Below are 17,626 nucleotides of genomic sequence, written 5' to 3' on the forward strand. Positions count from 1 at the left end.
AAATTTATATGCTTATTAGTGTTTATAATACTGAAAGCTAGTCAAGCTAGACATTTTTTGATAAATGTAGGTTCGCTGAGAATAATTTTGATGATTTGTTTAGGATATGTTATTCTATTAACAATGATCTTGGTACTGATGTATATGAGCGGATCTCAGAACACATTCTAAAGAATTATTATTGATGCAATTCTGTATAATTTATTACTGATTGACTGGCAGCTTGTATTTGTAGCTCCTTCCTTGACACAGCTCAAAACAGCAAATATATCTTTGAGACTGGGCCACAAGCCATGGCAAAACAGAATATTTTCATTAAAGTAGATTTCTGTGGAATTGTCATGGCTAGTTCCTCAGCAAGTGGGCCTCATATTGCAATTTTATAGGGCCAGAAACTGTATGAGCTCTGCATTCTGCTGGATTTGGAAACTGCAGTAAACCGCCTGGCTCGACAACAGTACATATGAAAGGGATCTAGGAGTCCTAGTAGACCACAAGTTGAATATGAGTCAACAGTGTGATGCGGCAGCTAAAAACGCCAATGTAATTCTAGGTTGCATCTGTAGAAGTATAGTGTCTAGATCAAGGGAAGTAGTACTACCATTCTATTCTGCTTTGGTCAGGCCTAACCTGGAATACTGTGTCCAGTTCTGGGCACCACCATTCAAGAAGGGTGTGGACATGTTGGAGCATGTCCAGAAGAGGGTGACCAAAATAGTGAAAGTCTGGAAACCATGCCCAGTGAGGACAGGCTTAGGGAACTGGGTATGTTTAGCCTGGAGAAGAGAAAGTTAAGAAGTGATTTGATAACCGTGTTTTACTATTTGAAAGAAGGTCATTTTGAGGGTGTGGCAAGCTTTTTTTCTGCACCTCCAGAGAATAGGACCCAGAGCAATGAATTTGAACTATAGAAAAATAGATTCCATCACAACATTAGGAAGAACTTCCTGACAGTAGGAGCTGTCTGACACTGGAACATGCTCCCTTGGAGTGTGGTGAGGTCTCCTTCTTTGGAGGTTTTTAAACAAAAGCTGGATGGCCATCTGTCAGAAGCGCTTTGATTGTGTATTCCTGTATGGCAGGGAACTGGACTGGATGGCCCTTGTAGTCTGTTCCAACTCTATGATTCTATTATTCATTTGTAATGGTGGTCTGCTGAGATGGGTCTGTACTTTCCTCTGACTGCAGACTGTCAGGGTTATGCAGAGATTAAGAAGATTATCAGAGTAGCTCTTACCATGAGGTAAGCACTGGTAAATCGCCTTTAAAACATTGAGGAAGTGCACGTGTGTGAAAGCCTGGCACGCTTCTTCAATGTCAGGGAATCGTTGGCTCCCCTCCAGCATCACTGAAACTTTTGGGTAGAGGGAATTACCTCTGAATGCAAAGTTTCCATTCAGAGGAAATTCCCTCTCCCTGAATAATTCAGTGATCCTGGATGGGAGCCGACAATGCCCTGATGTTGAAGAAGTGCGTCAGGCTTTCACAGGCATGTGCTTCCTAAACATTTCAGCAGCGATTTACCAGCGCTTAAGTGCTGGTCTGATAATCTTGTAAGGCTCCTGGTTCATGTTACCAAAGTCCTAGTTTCAGATCCTGAGACCTGCAGATGTTAAGTAGCTTCAGTTTTCATGACTTTCCTCCAAACAAAAGCAAAAACACCAACTGTAGGAATCATCTGTTGAGGATTCTCTTTTATGCATTCTAGCACCACCACTACCCGGTCCAAGATTTAATTCCTAGAGATTACTGGAAGAGGATGTTATTGCTGAATTAATTTAACATTATAATCGTAGCCTTGTTGTTAACTGCCCTCAAGTCGATCTTGACTCATGGCAACTCTATGGATGAGACCCCCTGTCCTCCACTGCTCTTCTTAACTTCTGCAACCACATACCTGTGACCTCTTTAATAGAGTCAATCCATCTATTCAACTGTGATTGCGATTGATTTTATTCATTTTATTGGGAATTGTTGTTTTAACTCTATTTTAGGGTGGGAGGGAGTTTTAGGATGTTTTTTTACTTGTGGTTTGTGTGTAGCATTTTTATTGTTCTCTTGTTTTGTTGTTACCCGCCTCGATCCAATACAGGGAGACGCAGGATACAAATAAATATTATTATTATTATTATTATTATTATTATTATTATTATTATTATCTAGCATCTTCCTACTTCCCTCTACCTTTCCCAGCATTATTGTCTTTTACAATGAGTCCTTCCTTCTCATGATGTGTCTGAAATACGACAGCTTCAGTTTGGTCATCTTGGCTTCCAGGGAGGTTTCTGGCTTCATCTGCTCTAGGCCCCATTTGTTTTTCCTTTTCGCTGTCCATGGAATCCTCAGCACTCTTCTCCAGCACCACATCTCAAATGAATGGATTTTCTTCCTATTTTTCCCCCTTAACTGTCCAGTTTTTACATCCATACATGGTAACAGGGAATACAAAGGCTTTTATGATTCTAATTTTGTGCTCAGTTGTATATCTTTGCATTTTAGAATCTTTTCTAACTCTTTCATAGCCACCCTCCCCATTCTTAATCTTCTTCTGATCCCAGGTATGAGAATTCTTTTACTATTTCTATTTCTTCATTTTCTAGGTTGAACTTGTGAAAGTCCTCCGTGGTCATTATTGTTCTTTTCTTTATTTTTAACATGAAAACTTCCATTGCACTTTCTTCTTTGATCTTCCTTAGTAGGTGTTCCAGGTCTGTGAGCTTCTCTGCTAGTACTATGGTGTCATCTGCATGTCTTAGATTGTTGATATTCCTTCCTCCTATTTTCACTCCACCTTCTTTTGTGTCCAAGCCTGCTTTTCTTATAATAAGTTTGGCATACAAGTGGATCAGATAGGGTGAAAGGATGCAGCCTTGTCTGATCCCTTTGCCAATTGGGAACCATTCTGTTTCTCCGTGTTCTGTTCTGACAGTAGCCTCTTGTCCTGAGTACAGATTGTCCTGAGTACAATCCTAGCCTAGTCACACTTTAAAAAAAGCTAATTGAATAGAAGGGGACATATTTCTTTCAACAGAACAAAACAACAAACAAACATACAAGCACAGTATTAAGCTGCCACTCTGTAGTATGATTATGTTTTCAAATCACAAATTATCGGACCTTGGAAAATTTCCTTTTCTCAGAATTCCTCAGCCACAATTTGACACTCTGTGAGTTGTATCTGAAAATGTAAGCTTTCTCAAAAATTGGTATTTGGTCTGCTCTTTGCTTTTTGGTATGATTAATAAAATAATTTTTGTATGATTTTGTATGATTTGCATTTCTGTGGACCTCTGCAGCCATGATATATATATGAGACTTCTTTATCATTAGTCCATCCTGTGTATATATTGTGATCCTAGTAAGCTAGGCTGGGGAATGTTTGGGCCCCAAACGCTCATAATTCCTCACCACTGGCTTTACTGGCTAATGCTTCTGGGAGCTGAAGTCCAAAGTATCAAGAGGGTCAATGGTTCCCTACTCCTACTTTATCCTGTCTGCCAGACTAAAATGCCCTCTCTCAGGATTAGTCCCATCCTAACTCTGTGAACACCATGACATTCACCCATCACTGTCCATCTGTCTTATTGCTTCCAAATCAAGAACTCTCCCTGACAGACTTTCATGGATCATAGGGCATATATATAAAAACCCTACAATATAGAGCTATATAACAGGTTTGAGACTTTGAAGACTGCAATGATTTGCAGTGTCACTTTTCTCACTGAGAAACTACTTCATCTAAATGGGAAAAAATGATATGAGGCACCAAAGAGGTAAAGTCTTTTTCAGCTGAAAAGCAGAAACACTCTGGAGCATCTCAATCAACAGGGTTACTTGAAATGAAAGAAATATATGAACTCTTTACCACCTACAGCTTGAAAACTCCAGCGGGCAGGAATGCTCATCCATAGGAAAGTTATGAAGCTGAAGATAACATTCAGCATTAATCGTCAACCTGCACAGAAGAGGAAAATGGGTTATGAAACAAGTTTCAGGACAATGAACCAAAATTAGTCCTTTTAAATAAGACAACAGCATTATTTTCCTTCCATGGGAGATATCCTAAGGGACGCTGCAAACTGCTTTTATATTTATCCTGTTACAAAAATGGTTTCTCATGTGTCTTGCAGAAAGGCTGCTTACAGTGCTGTGAAAACTGCAGGTGTAACACCTCATTAATGTATGGGATTTACTGTTCCAATAGTTTTGTAGCTTTAAATGGTACTCACATTTAAAGCCTGGAAAAAAATCATTTTTTATTTGGACCACAGTTCCCAGATTTCTCCAGCCGACATGGCTACTGACCAGAGGTAATGGTAGCAGCCAATAGGGATTGCTAGGTGGTGACCAATGCTGGGAGGCATAAGGACTGCTAGTTCTTTCCTTCTTTACTTATATTGTTGTACACTGGAAGGTCGGGATGAGACTAACAAATATTGTAGGTAGGTGATATTCTGCCACGGTAACTAAACAGATAGCCAATAGAGCCACAATCACTCAGAGAATGTTCTGAATAGGGGGGAAAACAACAACCAGAAAGTTAGGCAAACTTCATTAAGCTCTACCACAAACTGCCATCTACTAAAATGAAGTTGCTAATGCCTGCCTGTTAGGGAAAATATAACAGATTGCAGTCAGATGCAGAGAAATTGGCTTTGGACTCTGTAAGCGAATGGCATTTGGGAATGCTGGCTGTCTCTTACAATGGCCTCTTAAATATATATCCTGCCTGAGAAGGAAATGTATTAGCAGAAAAGAGGGTTGGCATTTACATAAAGTTTCTTTATGTTAATTACAGATATATGGTGTATGCATACTAAGAAATAGTATCTATTATTACTATTACTATTGTATTATTCTGTTTTAATAGGGTCATTTTATGATAATAAATAAATAAAACTTTTATTTATATACCGCCTTTCCTCCAGATCAAGGCGGTTTACATAACAAATTATAACATATGATAATTTTAATGTTTGGAATTTGTATGATTGTATGCATATTACTTGTTGTGATCCCGCCTCGATCTGCAGGAAGAGGAGGCGGGAAATAGAAACAATAAATTATTATTATTATTATTATTATTATTATTATTATTATATTTTCTTATACCCCACCTTTCTCCCAATTTAGGGACTCAAGACAAATATAAAACAATATAATTTAAAAACAGTACAACAACATTAAAATATATGAATATAATTTTTATAAAAAATAAATAATTTAAAACAGTTATAAATTAAAATGTAATATGTTAAAAATACAAACTTAAAATTTATATTGAACGTTTAAAACCCAGCCTTTATCTGTTTAAAAAAACCTGACTGCACAAAAAATGTCTTTATCTGGCACTGGAAGGATAGTAGGAATGGTGCTATCCTGGCCTCTGGAGTTGCAAAGCTTGGGAACAGTCACTGAGAAGACCCTCTTTCTTGTTCCCAGCAAACATGCCTGAGAGGGTGGTGGGACAGAGAGAAGGGCCTCTCCAGATGATCCCAAGACTCTAGTGGGATCATTCAGGGAGATACGGTCCTTCAAATAAACTGAACACTGTATATGTATAATGTTTTTTGTGGGATTTTGGGGCTATGTGGCCATGTTCTAGAAGACTTTCTTCCTGATGTTTCACCAGAATCTGTGGCTGGCATCTTCAGAGAATGCTTGCCTGGAACTCTTCTAGAACATGGCCACACAGCCCCAAAAACCCACAAAAAAACTATGGATGCTGGCCATGAAAGCCTTTGACTATCTATAATGTTCTTAGAAGTACAATATACCTCACCCTGACAGGAAAGAACAAAGCAACATATACCCTTACTCAGTCTGCTTCATACTATCTGCCAATCATAAGCACAAATGTACAGTGGACTCTTCTCCTCCATGGGGGGTGGGGAGGGGGGTTCAGTTCAAAATAAAATAAATAAATAAATAAATAATAAAAATTGTGGATGGATATGCCTCATATTATTCAATAGGTGGTGACATGCAGGTGTCCACATCAGCATGTCCATGTCCATGCACCACCATTGAATAATATGGGGCATGTCAAATCAAAGACCATCTAGCCTATGGATCATTATCCCACTGACATGGCAGGTCCACTGTAGTCTGTTTTTTGTACTTGGAAGTGTGCAAACTACTGGATAATTTCAAGACACTAATTCCGGGACCAAATGGACAACCCTTGAAACGATGCCTTCAAGTAGAGAATTGTCCTTTGTAAAATAGGAGATCTGACTCTCCCTAGAGAGCTGGTATAGGAGCAATGAACTTAAGACTTTTGAAATGCTTTACCTATATCTGCTCGAAGGCTCAACCTTCAAATTTTAAAAATAAACAGGGAATTCAAATCATTGTAAGTTTCATTTCAGCAGGCAAGTATAAATACTTTTATCATTTTTTGTCTCCTCGCAGTGAGAATGTCTTTGAAAACTGTGCAGTTTGCAAAGACTATTTTCAGTTCAGGACCTCTGTGTAAAAACAGAAACAAAAACACAGTGGTGGGTTGTTTCAGTTTAAAAAAAGAAAAGAAAAGAAAACAGTATTTTCTGTACAGAAAATAACATTCCTGTGCAGAAAATGCTGTTTTCTATGCAGAAAATAACATTTGTGTGTGTGTGTTTGTGGGGGGGAGCCACATTTACCGCCACCCCACAAGAATAAGCCCTGAAAAGTGTCTCACAACTGTCTAGGAGTCTCCATTTTTTATTTTCCCATCACCCAGGAAAGCTGCCTTTCAGTCATTTTTCAAATATTTTCTAATATCCTTTCCATCTCTAAAATAAAAATTCGAACCCTAAAACAAGCATTTTTAACATTTCTTATTACAAAATAACAAGTTTCCACCCGTCTCCTTCTAAAAGAAATCAAAATTAGGAAAGGACTGTAGTCCTGTAGCTTCCTTTTCATCACAGAGAAACAGTGAGGTATGCTAGCAGCACTGGGTTGGCAACTACTGGAAAGACTACACAGGTTTTTTGTCTGATGAAACAGAAATCTTAGTTCTTAAGCATTATGTTCCCTTCCATTTTTGATATGTTTCAGAGCTCAGTTGTCAATATGTTGCCTTTGCACTTATTTTTGTTTTGCCTCTAAGAAATTATAGCTGTTTGCTCAACTGGCAAAGCCAGAAATGAGCTGAAATGTCTCAGAAGACGCCCCCCCCACCCCGAAAATGTTTGATGCTTTTCTTCTTTTCATCCAGCAGTATCTGCCAACTGAGAACAACATTTCCTTTATCCAGTTAAATGACCTCTGTATATTGTGGGTTTTTTTTAAAATAAAACTTCCAAAAGACTCTGTGTTGTTTGTGCCATGATTCATATTTCTTAGTAAATCTGGCTGTATTATTTATAAGCTATTAATGCCCCCCCAAAAGAAATAATCTTTTATTCTAAGTTATAAAAGTTGCACAGATTCATGTTTTACTCACCATAGGTGTCTAGGTGAGTAGTCTGCCTCAACACCATAGCAATCATAATAATTTTAATAGTCAGAAGTCTTTCGTTCTCTACCATAAGGGCGTGTTGCATGTGCAAGGTGGCACCCAGTAAGCCAGAATTGTCAAATATTTCACTCCCCAGATAGTTTGCACTACAGGTATAATACTCATACCATTAGCCATGCTGCCTGGGGCTTCTGGAAACTGAAGTCCAAAACATCAAGGGCCAATGGTTCCTGAACCCAAGAGCAAAGAGTACAAAAGCCATTGAAAAGCAGCCTTATTGTCTGAGACAGGGATCTGTCTATCTACCCATGTGCATGCACATGCACACACATATACATATATACACATACAAGCACACAACACATTTTTGACTTTAGAAGGAGGCATATGGTATAGTGGAGGAAAGGTATGCATCACCCAATAGGTTCTTGCAAGCATTCTTCAGGAAAGTTCAAATTAGCCAAACCAATACTAAGGCAACTAAGAAACAGCTGCCATCATTATCTACTCTCTTATACATACAAATGGCCAGAGCCCAGAAAAATATTTGTAATTTTACCCTAACCTATTATGTTACTTTGGAAATGTGGCTTCAATTCACTTTTATTGCCCCAAAAGTAACCAATTATTCCCAATGAGTGCAAATGTTTAAGTACATGGACTGCTATCATACTGTAAGTATGCGCATATATATATATATATATATATATATATATATATATATCAGTTGATTAATTGCATTTTATTAAACAAGTAACTTACTAATAATAGAGCTGCTTCAAACTACAGATAGAATCTACTATAGTTCTAACCAAATTCTGTAAAAAATATGGAAAATGAAACAATGGTCCATAGATTGAAAACAGTCAATGTACATTCCAGTTCCCAAGAAAGGGGACACTGAGGAATACAGTAATCATAGGACCATTACATTAATTTCCCATGCAAGCAAAGGGATGCTCAAAATTCTACACTAAAGACTTTTACCATATATGCAATAAGAAATGCCAGATGTCCAAGCTAATGGAGTGCTCCAAAGAATTTCAAAGCAAATCAGCCTGTGATTTAAAGATTATATAAAAGCATTTGATTGTATAGATTGTGAAAACTATAGTTCACTCTTAAAAAAAACAAAAACAGGTGCCTCAATATTTAATTGTAACCTGATGCGTATGTAACCTGTATCCACGACAGAAGATGGAGAATTACAATAGTTTCCAATTGGCAAGGAGGTCAGTCAAGGCTGCATTTTATCACCATATCAGTTTAATTTGTATTCTGAACATATCATACATAAAGCAGGATTCAACTCAGAAGGAGGAGGTATGAAATAGGATGAAGGAATATCAACAATTTAAGATATGTAGATGATACCATAATATTTGCAGAAAATAACAAAGGCTCAGAACTATTGAAGAAAATCAAGAAAGAAAGTGCAAAGGCAGGTTTACAGTTAACATCAAGAAAAAAAACCTAATAGTCAAAGATGATTTACATAACTTTAGTAGATGATGAAAACATTGAAACAGAATGGAGACTACATTAAAAAAAATCAGAAGAAGGTTAGGACTTGGAAGGGAAGTTATGAAGAAACTATACAAGACCCAAAATGTAAAAATATATCACGGAATACTAATGTTAGGATTGTCCATGCCATCATGTCTCACTTCTGTGCATGGTTGTGAAAGCTGGACAGTGAAGAAAGCTGAAAGGAAGAAAATCAACTCATTTGAGATGTGATGCTGGAGATGAGTTCTATGGATACAGTGGACAACAATAAATAGGTCCTAGAGCAAATCAAGGCTGAACTCTTCCTAAAAGCCAAGATTACTAAAATGAGGCTTGGTCATATAATGAGAAGACATGACATGCTAGATAAGACAATAATGCTTAGTAAGGTAGAAGTAGTAGGAAAAGAGGAAGACCATATTCCAGATAAATACACTCAATCAAGGAAGTCACGGGCCTGAGTCTGTAAAACCTGAGCAGGGCTGTTGATAAGATGACTTGGAAGTGTCTTATTTATGGGATCTCCACAATCTGAAGTCACCTTGACAGCAGTTAATAATAACAACAGAATGTACTATATTAGTCATTACCGAAAGCTGGTTTAGCTACACTGATTATTCTATACAAAAATATAGTTGGAAATACAAAAATGGCAATAAATGTCCCAAGAAAGCTAAATGCCCCCCATGAACCACCAGAAATGTTTCAGGAGTAATTAATGAACGTTACTCCTGGTACCTGAATAAATGCTAGCACCACTAGTTATTATGTTACCTTTTAAAGAACCAATGGCCTGGTACAGATGGAAGATTGTCAGCATCCTCGCCGTGAACTATGGCTAGATGAGGCTGTGCATTTACATGCCCAGCAGCCCTAGTTCACGAGGAGGCCGCCATCATTGTTTGCCCCATCCACATGGGCAGCGCCATGATGGTGCAAGTATGGTGCAGCACCCAAACTGCACTGGCCGGAAGTGACGCAACTAGGGCATGTGAGCTCACCAATTGCATCCTTCCAGGAAGCTGCTTTCGGCAGCTTCTTTTTGCTCTCCAGAGGCAGCACATCATTTCCGCACCTTTTGGTTGCTGCGGCAACGATGCGGGGCAAAAACAGGCGGCACACTCATCTGTCGAGCTCCAATATTGCTAACACTGTTTCTCATTAGTGGCTGGTGACTTCCATGCCAATGGAATAGTGGTTTTTAAAAGAGCTGTCCAGTGTGCTGAAACCACAGGAGTACCTTGGACAGCTCCTTTAAAGTTCCCCACAGCACACATATGGATGCTATCAAACCCCCCCCACCCCACCCACCCGTTTCTCACTCTGTTGGAAATAAAGAAGCGAGGCACCAAAGACTGGGAGGTGGGCAATTAAGTGGCCAACTGGGCATGCAATGAGTGTGTGAAGGCAAGGCAAGCTGATGAACAAGGGGATATATCAGAGGCAGAGGGTGCCTTTTGAAACTGCAAAGCCCCATTTTCTTGCATCAGTGTTGTGGCAACACTGCACCATAACATATTTCCCCTCAATCTCTTTTCTGCTGGAGGAACAAAAGATGCTTCTCCAAAAGTGAAGCATTCTCCAAAAGAGAAACCTCCTAAAGGGAAGCATTGTTATGAGGCCTAATTTATTATATTATTTTCAAGTTCTGAAATGTACACATTTTAAATGTCTGTTTGCATACCTTTTTTCAATAACAGTTTGTTTAGACCAAAGTGAACAAATGGGAGGAGGGCACATTTCCTCCTGTGTCAGCCATATGATTATTTCCCAAACAATCAGAAGTAATAGCAGGTCATTTCCTTGTCTGGGAGTTGGTTTTTTTAACAAGTGGAGTTTTGCCACTGACAGGAATGAAGTGCAAAGGGATCCAAACTATCATATTTTTGTGGTGTTTGGGATGGTTCTTTTTGGGGGGTGGGGGGATGTTTTTCTGTCAACTTTTCTGATGGCTGAATGCTTAGCATTTGAAGTCCTGAGCACTAAGTGAGTTGCCTCCAACTTAATGGACACTGGACCAGGCAACAGAAGCCTCACTCTTTTTAGTAGCCTGGCAGTTCTGAATTATTATTCACATACAGAATATATAGCTTGGAAATGTAAGAAAGGGAAATATTTACCCTTTATCTAGTGAAAATCTCAGCCATCAGATTGCATGCAAAAAGCCTGTGGAAGCTGTTCAGCAAATATGTTTATTTCTCCCCAACACATATTGTACATGGGTTCACTCCTTTACTGATGAAGCATTAACTCAAGAGTAGGTTTTTAAAGTCTGGCAGCACACAGTAAAAAGAGCAAATTATCAGCCTGACAACAAAGATACAGGTTGAGAGATGCCAGCTCAGTCTCCCATGGAAACAGTGCCATACAGAAAGGGAGGGCACTAGAGACTGTTGGGGAGCCAAATAGCCTCAAGTGTTGTCAGATCCTGTTATTGCTACTTCAATCACGATCATCTAAGCATTGCTTTGTTTTCTGCAAAGTTCTCACCTTGGGCAAATCCAGTCACTTCTCTGTTCCATGTACACAAATATGCAGCTGAAAACTACTGGGTCCATGCTCAACCTTAAAAACTTTCTTTACACTGACAATAAAGCTGCATTAAACCTGCATTATCCAACAGCAGCTATACCATTTGCTGGGAGCAGAGGGAAGGGTATTCTCTAAGCTCTGTGGAATGGCTGTCTTTGGCTCATGTTCTTCCTCATCTGTCATGTAGAAGTAGCCATTCCATCTACCACCCTGAACTATTTCCACCACACATGGTTCTTTCCCAAAAGTATATCAGCTGCTTGGCTTTTCTCCTTTCTCTCCTTCCTTTACCATTTCTTTTTCCTTTTGTGTCATATCTTTTAGACAGCAACACTGAGAGCATAATCTGTCTTGTTTTTTATTGCTATGTAAGCCACTGTGGAAGGTTTTTTTGGCTGCATATGGGTAAAAGGGATGCTTTAAATAAAGATGTGTTATTCTGTAGAGCACTACTGAAGAACCATAAGCGCACATGCCTTCTTATGAATTCCCATTACAACTTTTCCATCTTTTCTTCTACTGCTGATGTTTTGGAAGTGACATCTTTTCTTTTTTCTTTTAACAGTATGTAGACAAAACAGTACTATGCACACAAGAGGAAGGTACCAGAGGGTTTGAGGCAACTCTGTTTTTAGATATATTTAAAAAATAGTGGGAGGGTCCTCTAAAACTCATTTCCTAGGGAGGCTCAGTCAGAGCACTGAAAACTACATTTGGCTTTGTTGTTGCTGTGTGCCTTCAAGTTGCTTCCGACCTAAGGCAACCCTTAGTGTTTTCTTGGCAAGATTTATTCAGACAGGTTTTTTAGTTTGTTTTAATTATGTTTTATGCTTTGATATTGTGTTTTTAATCTGTCATATTTTTTAATACTTTCTTAAGGAGGGGAGGGATTATAATGTTTTTAATTTTATATTTTGTCATATTTACTGTTGTCAACCGCCCGGATTGGTTCGCCACAGGGCGGTATACAAATAAATATTATTATTATTGTTATTATTATTATTATTATTATTATTATTTGCCTTTGCCTTCCTCTGAAGCTGAGAGTGTGTGACTTGCCCAAGGTCACCCAATGAGTTTAATGGCTGAGCGCACATTTGAATCCTATTCTCCAGAGTCATAGCCCAAAGATCAAACCACACTTGCTCTTTACAGTTTCCTAAATCCCCAGACCACATGAATACCAGCCTGACTGCCTAAGGGATTCTGAGAACTGTTGTACAGTATATTAAAAAAACAACTTTTCCAAGTTCTGCTGTCTTCAGAGAAGGGTGAGCATTCCCAGTAGCTACAAATTACTTACAAAAGGAATTCCTCACCTGTCTTCTAGCAGTAGCCAGATAATAGTAGTCAGATAATAGAGTAGCAGTAGCCAGATAATAAAGAATTTGGAATCCCAAATAGCAGCAGGCTTATGCTACAGCATTTTCTTTTAAGTCCAGCTTGCAATTTTTGTTTACCTTCAGTCACTGCTTTATTTCCTGCCCCTTCTCCATCTCTGTGTTGATTGTGTGAGCCTTGCTATGAGATTTTTTAGAGAGATGAAAGCAGCTAGAAGAGCAAGGGGCAGTGTAATTTCCCTCCTTGGAGATGCTCTTCAAAGCTCCTTGTAGCCAAGGCCATGTTTATAGATGAGAGAATAGTGTCATGTATGAGAAAGAAAACATTCATACCTCTGTGGATTATACTGTAGCTATATACCTATAGATGTGTGTGTGAAGTGTGGTCAGGTATGCTCTTCAATATAGTGCATTGGTCAATAAACATTGATAGTGTGATAATCAAATTCAGTGTGGATAAAGTCTTGGATCAAGGAGACCAAAGGTGAAATCCCTGCCCAGCCATAAAGTTGATTGGGTGGCTGTGAGACAGACACTATCCCTCAAGCAAGACTTCCATCACTGTGATCATTGTGAGAGGATAGGAAATAATAATTCCTATATATACTACTGTAAGCTTCCAAGAGGAACAGAAGAATACAAATGCAAGTGAGAATTTTTATTCTGGATGTACGGTATGCTTTGCATATGGGACATCAGACCATGATAAAATATTATTATTTTTATTCAATTACATAGCAGCTATATAGTGCTGCTGGGAGATAAAAATGAAAAACTTTCTTCTAAAAATTGAATAAAATGGCTGCAAGAGGATATAACAATGAAGAAAGAGAAAAGGTAATTCAGATTACAAGGAGCTCAACTAGTGAGTGGGAAGATGGAGAGGATTCATTAGGTTTGCATTTTTATATCAAACTTTCCTAATTCACATTTTCTGAACCCATAAATGAACATAAACATAATAGGAGCTTATTGCATGCACAATAAGACGGCTTACCTCTTCTGGCTTCAAATCAGGATCTGGAATGTTATCAGACCTAAATTGCTGCTGATCTAGCCATGATGCTGATGCCCAGATGCATCCCGTGTTGAAGCTTTGCTCAGGCGGTCATTTTTCGAAGTCATAAACTCCCTGATTTTTAGAAAGTGGTGGCTGATTGAGGTTTCGACCCAGGATGCATTCAGGTGGCGGCATTGTGGCTAGATTGGTGGTGATTTAGGACTGATAACATCCAGGGGTATCCTGGACCCTGATTTGAAGTTGGAACAGGTATGCTGGTTTATTTGTGCATGTGATAAACTCAGTTAACCTACTCTAGACATATTACCCCAAACTTCCAGTGCAGTTTTCAATTTTAACAAATGTACACAAAATCTATATATATTACCAAATAATATAAGTATGTCATTAAATCAAGGGGAAATACAAAAAATGTGTAAAGAGAAATGAACATGAAAATGTATCTGAATTTTTGTGCATATTTTGTTTTTAAATCTGTTACCTCACATGGAATTAGGGTGTTGGAGTAAAGCAAACAATTCTTCCACATGTAGAGCTTATTTTGAGACTCATATCAGAAAGTGTAATACATGAATCATCAGAAAGATTAAATTTTTCCATATACACATTTTCTTGGAAGCATGTCTTATTGAACTCAATAAGACACTATAGTGTGTATGTGCCTTCATAGACACAAGTTGCCTGTTGACTTAAGATGATCCCATGAATTTCACAGGATTTTCATTAGCAAGGAATACTCAGAGGTGTTTTGCCAGCTCTTTCCTCTGAAATATAGCATACAGTATCTGGTATTCATTGGCAGTCTACCATTTCAGTACTAAGAGCTGACCCTATTTAGCTTCCAAGATCAGATGCAATATGTTGCCTTTAGGGTATTTAAGCCACTAATACACTAATATTCTATATGAATGCACATAGCACCTGACTCTTAACTTCTGTACAACAGATGTGTTTCCTACTGTCATTATGTCAGAATTCTAGACAGCATATTTTGCTCAACAATACTATGCAGAGGAAAGAATCCTCTTGGTGATCTATGCTTGTATAATGGGAGAGTATGCTGGCACAAGTCCTTTTGTTGATGTTGTGTAATGAAGTTACCAGTACCTCATTGTGCAACTACTTTCCCAGGCTGCAGAATGATTTCTTAACAATTGCTGAGCAATGGTGGCAGCTTTATCCCATCTGATTCAAATGGCCACTGACTGGGTGCAGGTGCAGCAGAAGGGAGCTCCCTCATGCCGTCAGCCAGTTGGCAGCCATTACCCTCGCATGCTTCCTGGACTTCCTGTTAAAAGCTCTATCAGAACGTTATGCCCTGACACTGACAAATAAGACCTTGGCCTTAGGTTGTAGTTCCATGATCACCTATCTGAAGGAATTTCAACTGAAGAAAGTATGACTTGCTTCTCAATAAATATGCATAGGATCAGACTCCAAATACTATAATTTGACCTTTGAAAAGCTGATGTGAATATGAATGTTAAAATGTTAATGGGGGTGGGAGACAGACAATATAAAATAAAATATATCTCCTCTGTTAGGAAACACCTCTACCTTAGGGTATATAATACTCGTCCATCACTCCAAATGCGAAGCAAGCGGTTTGGAGTTGTGATCCAGTGGGCATCAGATTTCCTTGAGTTTCGGAAGAAAGTGTCTGGAATCCATATCTTTCCAACCATATTGCTATTCAACATAAGTACTTTCATGGTGCTATTAAATTTTAAGCGACTATCATACCAAGTCTGTGCAAAAATGATATCTATAGTGTACTCCTAAAAGAGAGAGAGAGAAGAGAGAGAATAATAACAGCATAAAATACTGTATGAAACACTGAACACTGTATAGTAAACAACACTGAAATCCATGTCAGGAATCAGAACTTATTCTCTAAATGGTGCGCCATAAGAGTGATTATGGGGCGAAACAGGCCGCTCTGAAGGGGTGGCTTAAAGCCGCCCATGAGAAAGCCAGATTGGGGCTGTGGCAACTACACGCCGTGGCCACCATCCACATTTTTGCTAGCCCAAAAAGAAGTGGCAAATAGCCCCTCCTTTTTGTGCCAGCAAAAAGCTGGCTTTTCTGCCCACTGCAGATGTAACCTGGCTTACAGGTGCTCTGGTGGCATGTGGTGTGTAAACACCACTCTGCTGGAATGCCCAGAAGCTGGCCCACATGTGGGCAGCTGGGTGGTGTGAAACCAGCTTCTGGGCAGCTTCAGAGCATGAGGCGTCAAAACGCTGCGCTATGAAGCTGCCCAGACAGTGGTGCAAAGGGGCGGTCTGTTTCACCCCTAAGATTTCCTAAACCAATTTGCTGTGCCAAAGAAATACAAGGTGGTAGCAAAATAAAAATTACATATCAAGTATTTGTTTTAGCGATGAATGCAATGGGAGGATGTATTTAAGCCACAGAGTGCCAAGGATATGCTAAAACCTGGTATCCACTGTTTTACCATGAACTGGTGTAAAATTGATCACAGTACTAGTGCCACAGCTTTTGAGAGCATGGGAGAGGGAGGGAGAAGGAGACAGTGGACAATATACAGAAGGAGGGCATATCCAGACTGCCAAGTGTTGTGGAAAGTACTATAGAAATAGCAATAGCAAGAACATTTCTATAGCACTTATCAGTGCACTTAAGCACTCCATAAGGAGTTTACAAAGTGTAAGCTAATTGCCCCCAACAACCTAGGTACAGTGCTACCTCGGGTTACGAAATTAATTCGTTCCGCGGCGCCGTTCGTAACCCGATACATTTCGCAACCCGAAAAGGCTTTCCGTTAGCGCTGGAAAGCCGCTAGCCGCGCTTCGCATTTAAATTTCGCGCCGAAATGAATTTCGTAACCCGAAAAATCTTTCGTTACCCGGAACAGTTTTTTCCAATCTAACTTTTTCGTACCCCGGAAATTTCGTAACGCGATCTATTCGTATCCCGGGGTACCACTGTACTCATTTTAGTGACCTTGGAAGGATGCAAGCCTGAGTCGAGCTTCAGCCCTGGCTGGTATTGAACTCGCAACCTTACGATTTGTGAGCGGCTGCAGTACAGGCATTTAACTACTGCACCACCATGGCTCTTCTTAGAAACCAACCTGTAAACTGGAACTCATTTTTGGTTTTATTTTATTTGACCATCAGTAGACTTTCCCTCCTTCTCTCCTACTCCCCCCCCCCCATCCTCTGTTTGTATTCTAGACTATGTCTATACTAGGACAGATAAAGCTGGATTTACCCAGGTAGAAATCTCCTTATTCATTCTCAGCATCCACTTCCACTCCTTTACATCACTGGTTGGAACAGACAGATTTTTGTTGTTGTCTCTGACTGTATAGGAGGTTGGTCCAGTAAGTTTCCCAATTGTAGGGCAAGGTTTATCAGTGGCAGTGTATGGTGTTTAATAATAAAATACTGCATGGGAACACATATGTATCTGGTGAGCTTTTCCTAATCTGTTTTTGAGCTGTAATGGAACAAAAAACCCAAAACACGAAACAAAACAAAGATTTCACAATGGATGAAAATGACAAGGGGTGGTTACTTTCTGATGCGCCAAAGAAATGCCCTGGTGGGGGGAGAAAAATGTCACCTTGATTTCAGAAATTGTTGCCCCATTTGGACCCATCTGGAGATGGGAGTTAAGAAAGAGAAGTCTAGAATACAAACAGAGGATAGGGGGAAAAGAGAGTAGGGGTGAGAGAAAAACAAGTCTACTGATGGCCAAATAAAATAAAACCAAAAATGAGTTCCAGTTTACAGACTGGTTTCTAAGTGA

The 17,626-nt window shown here is 39.2% G+C and overlaps 1 protein-coding gene across 1 annotated transcript in view; it reads right to left on the reverse strand.

Annotated features, from left to right (window-relative positions):
* The window catches only part of GABRG1 (gamma-aminobutyric acid type A receptor subunit gamma1), a 112,881-nt gene that overhangs the window by 18,028 nt on the left and 77,227 nt on the right, over window positions 1–17,626 (reverse strand). Inside the window, exons 4-5 of the mRNA XM_089525187.1 lie at window positions 15,407–15,627; window positions 3,873–3,955 (exon numbers count right to left, since the gene is read on the reverse strand). Of these exons, the coding sequence (XP_089381313.1) occupies window positions 3,873–3,955; window positions 15,407–15,627 (304 nt within the window). The remainder of the gene's footprint in view (window positions 1–3,872; window positions 3,956–15,406; window positions 15,628–17,626) is intronic.

Source organism: Sceloporus occidentalis, unplaced genomic scaffold (genome assembly GCF_023333645.1).
Source record: "Sceloporus occidentalis isolate IW3139 unplaced genomic scaffold, rSceOcc1.0.p SCAF_5, whole genome shotgun sequence".
NCBI classification, from domain to species: Eukaryota; Metazoa; Chordata; class Lepidosauria; order Squamata; family Phrynosomatidae; genus Sceloporus; species Sceloporus occidentalis.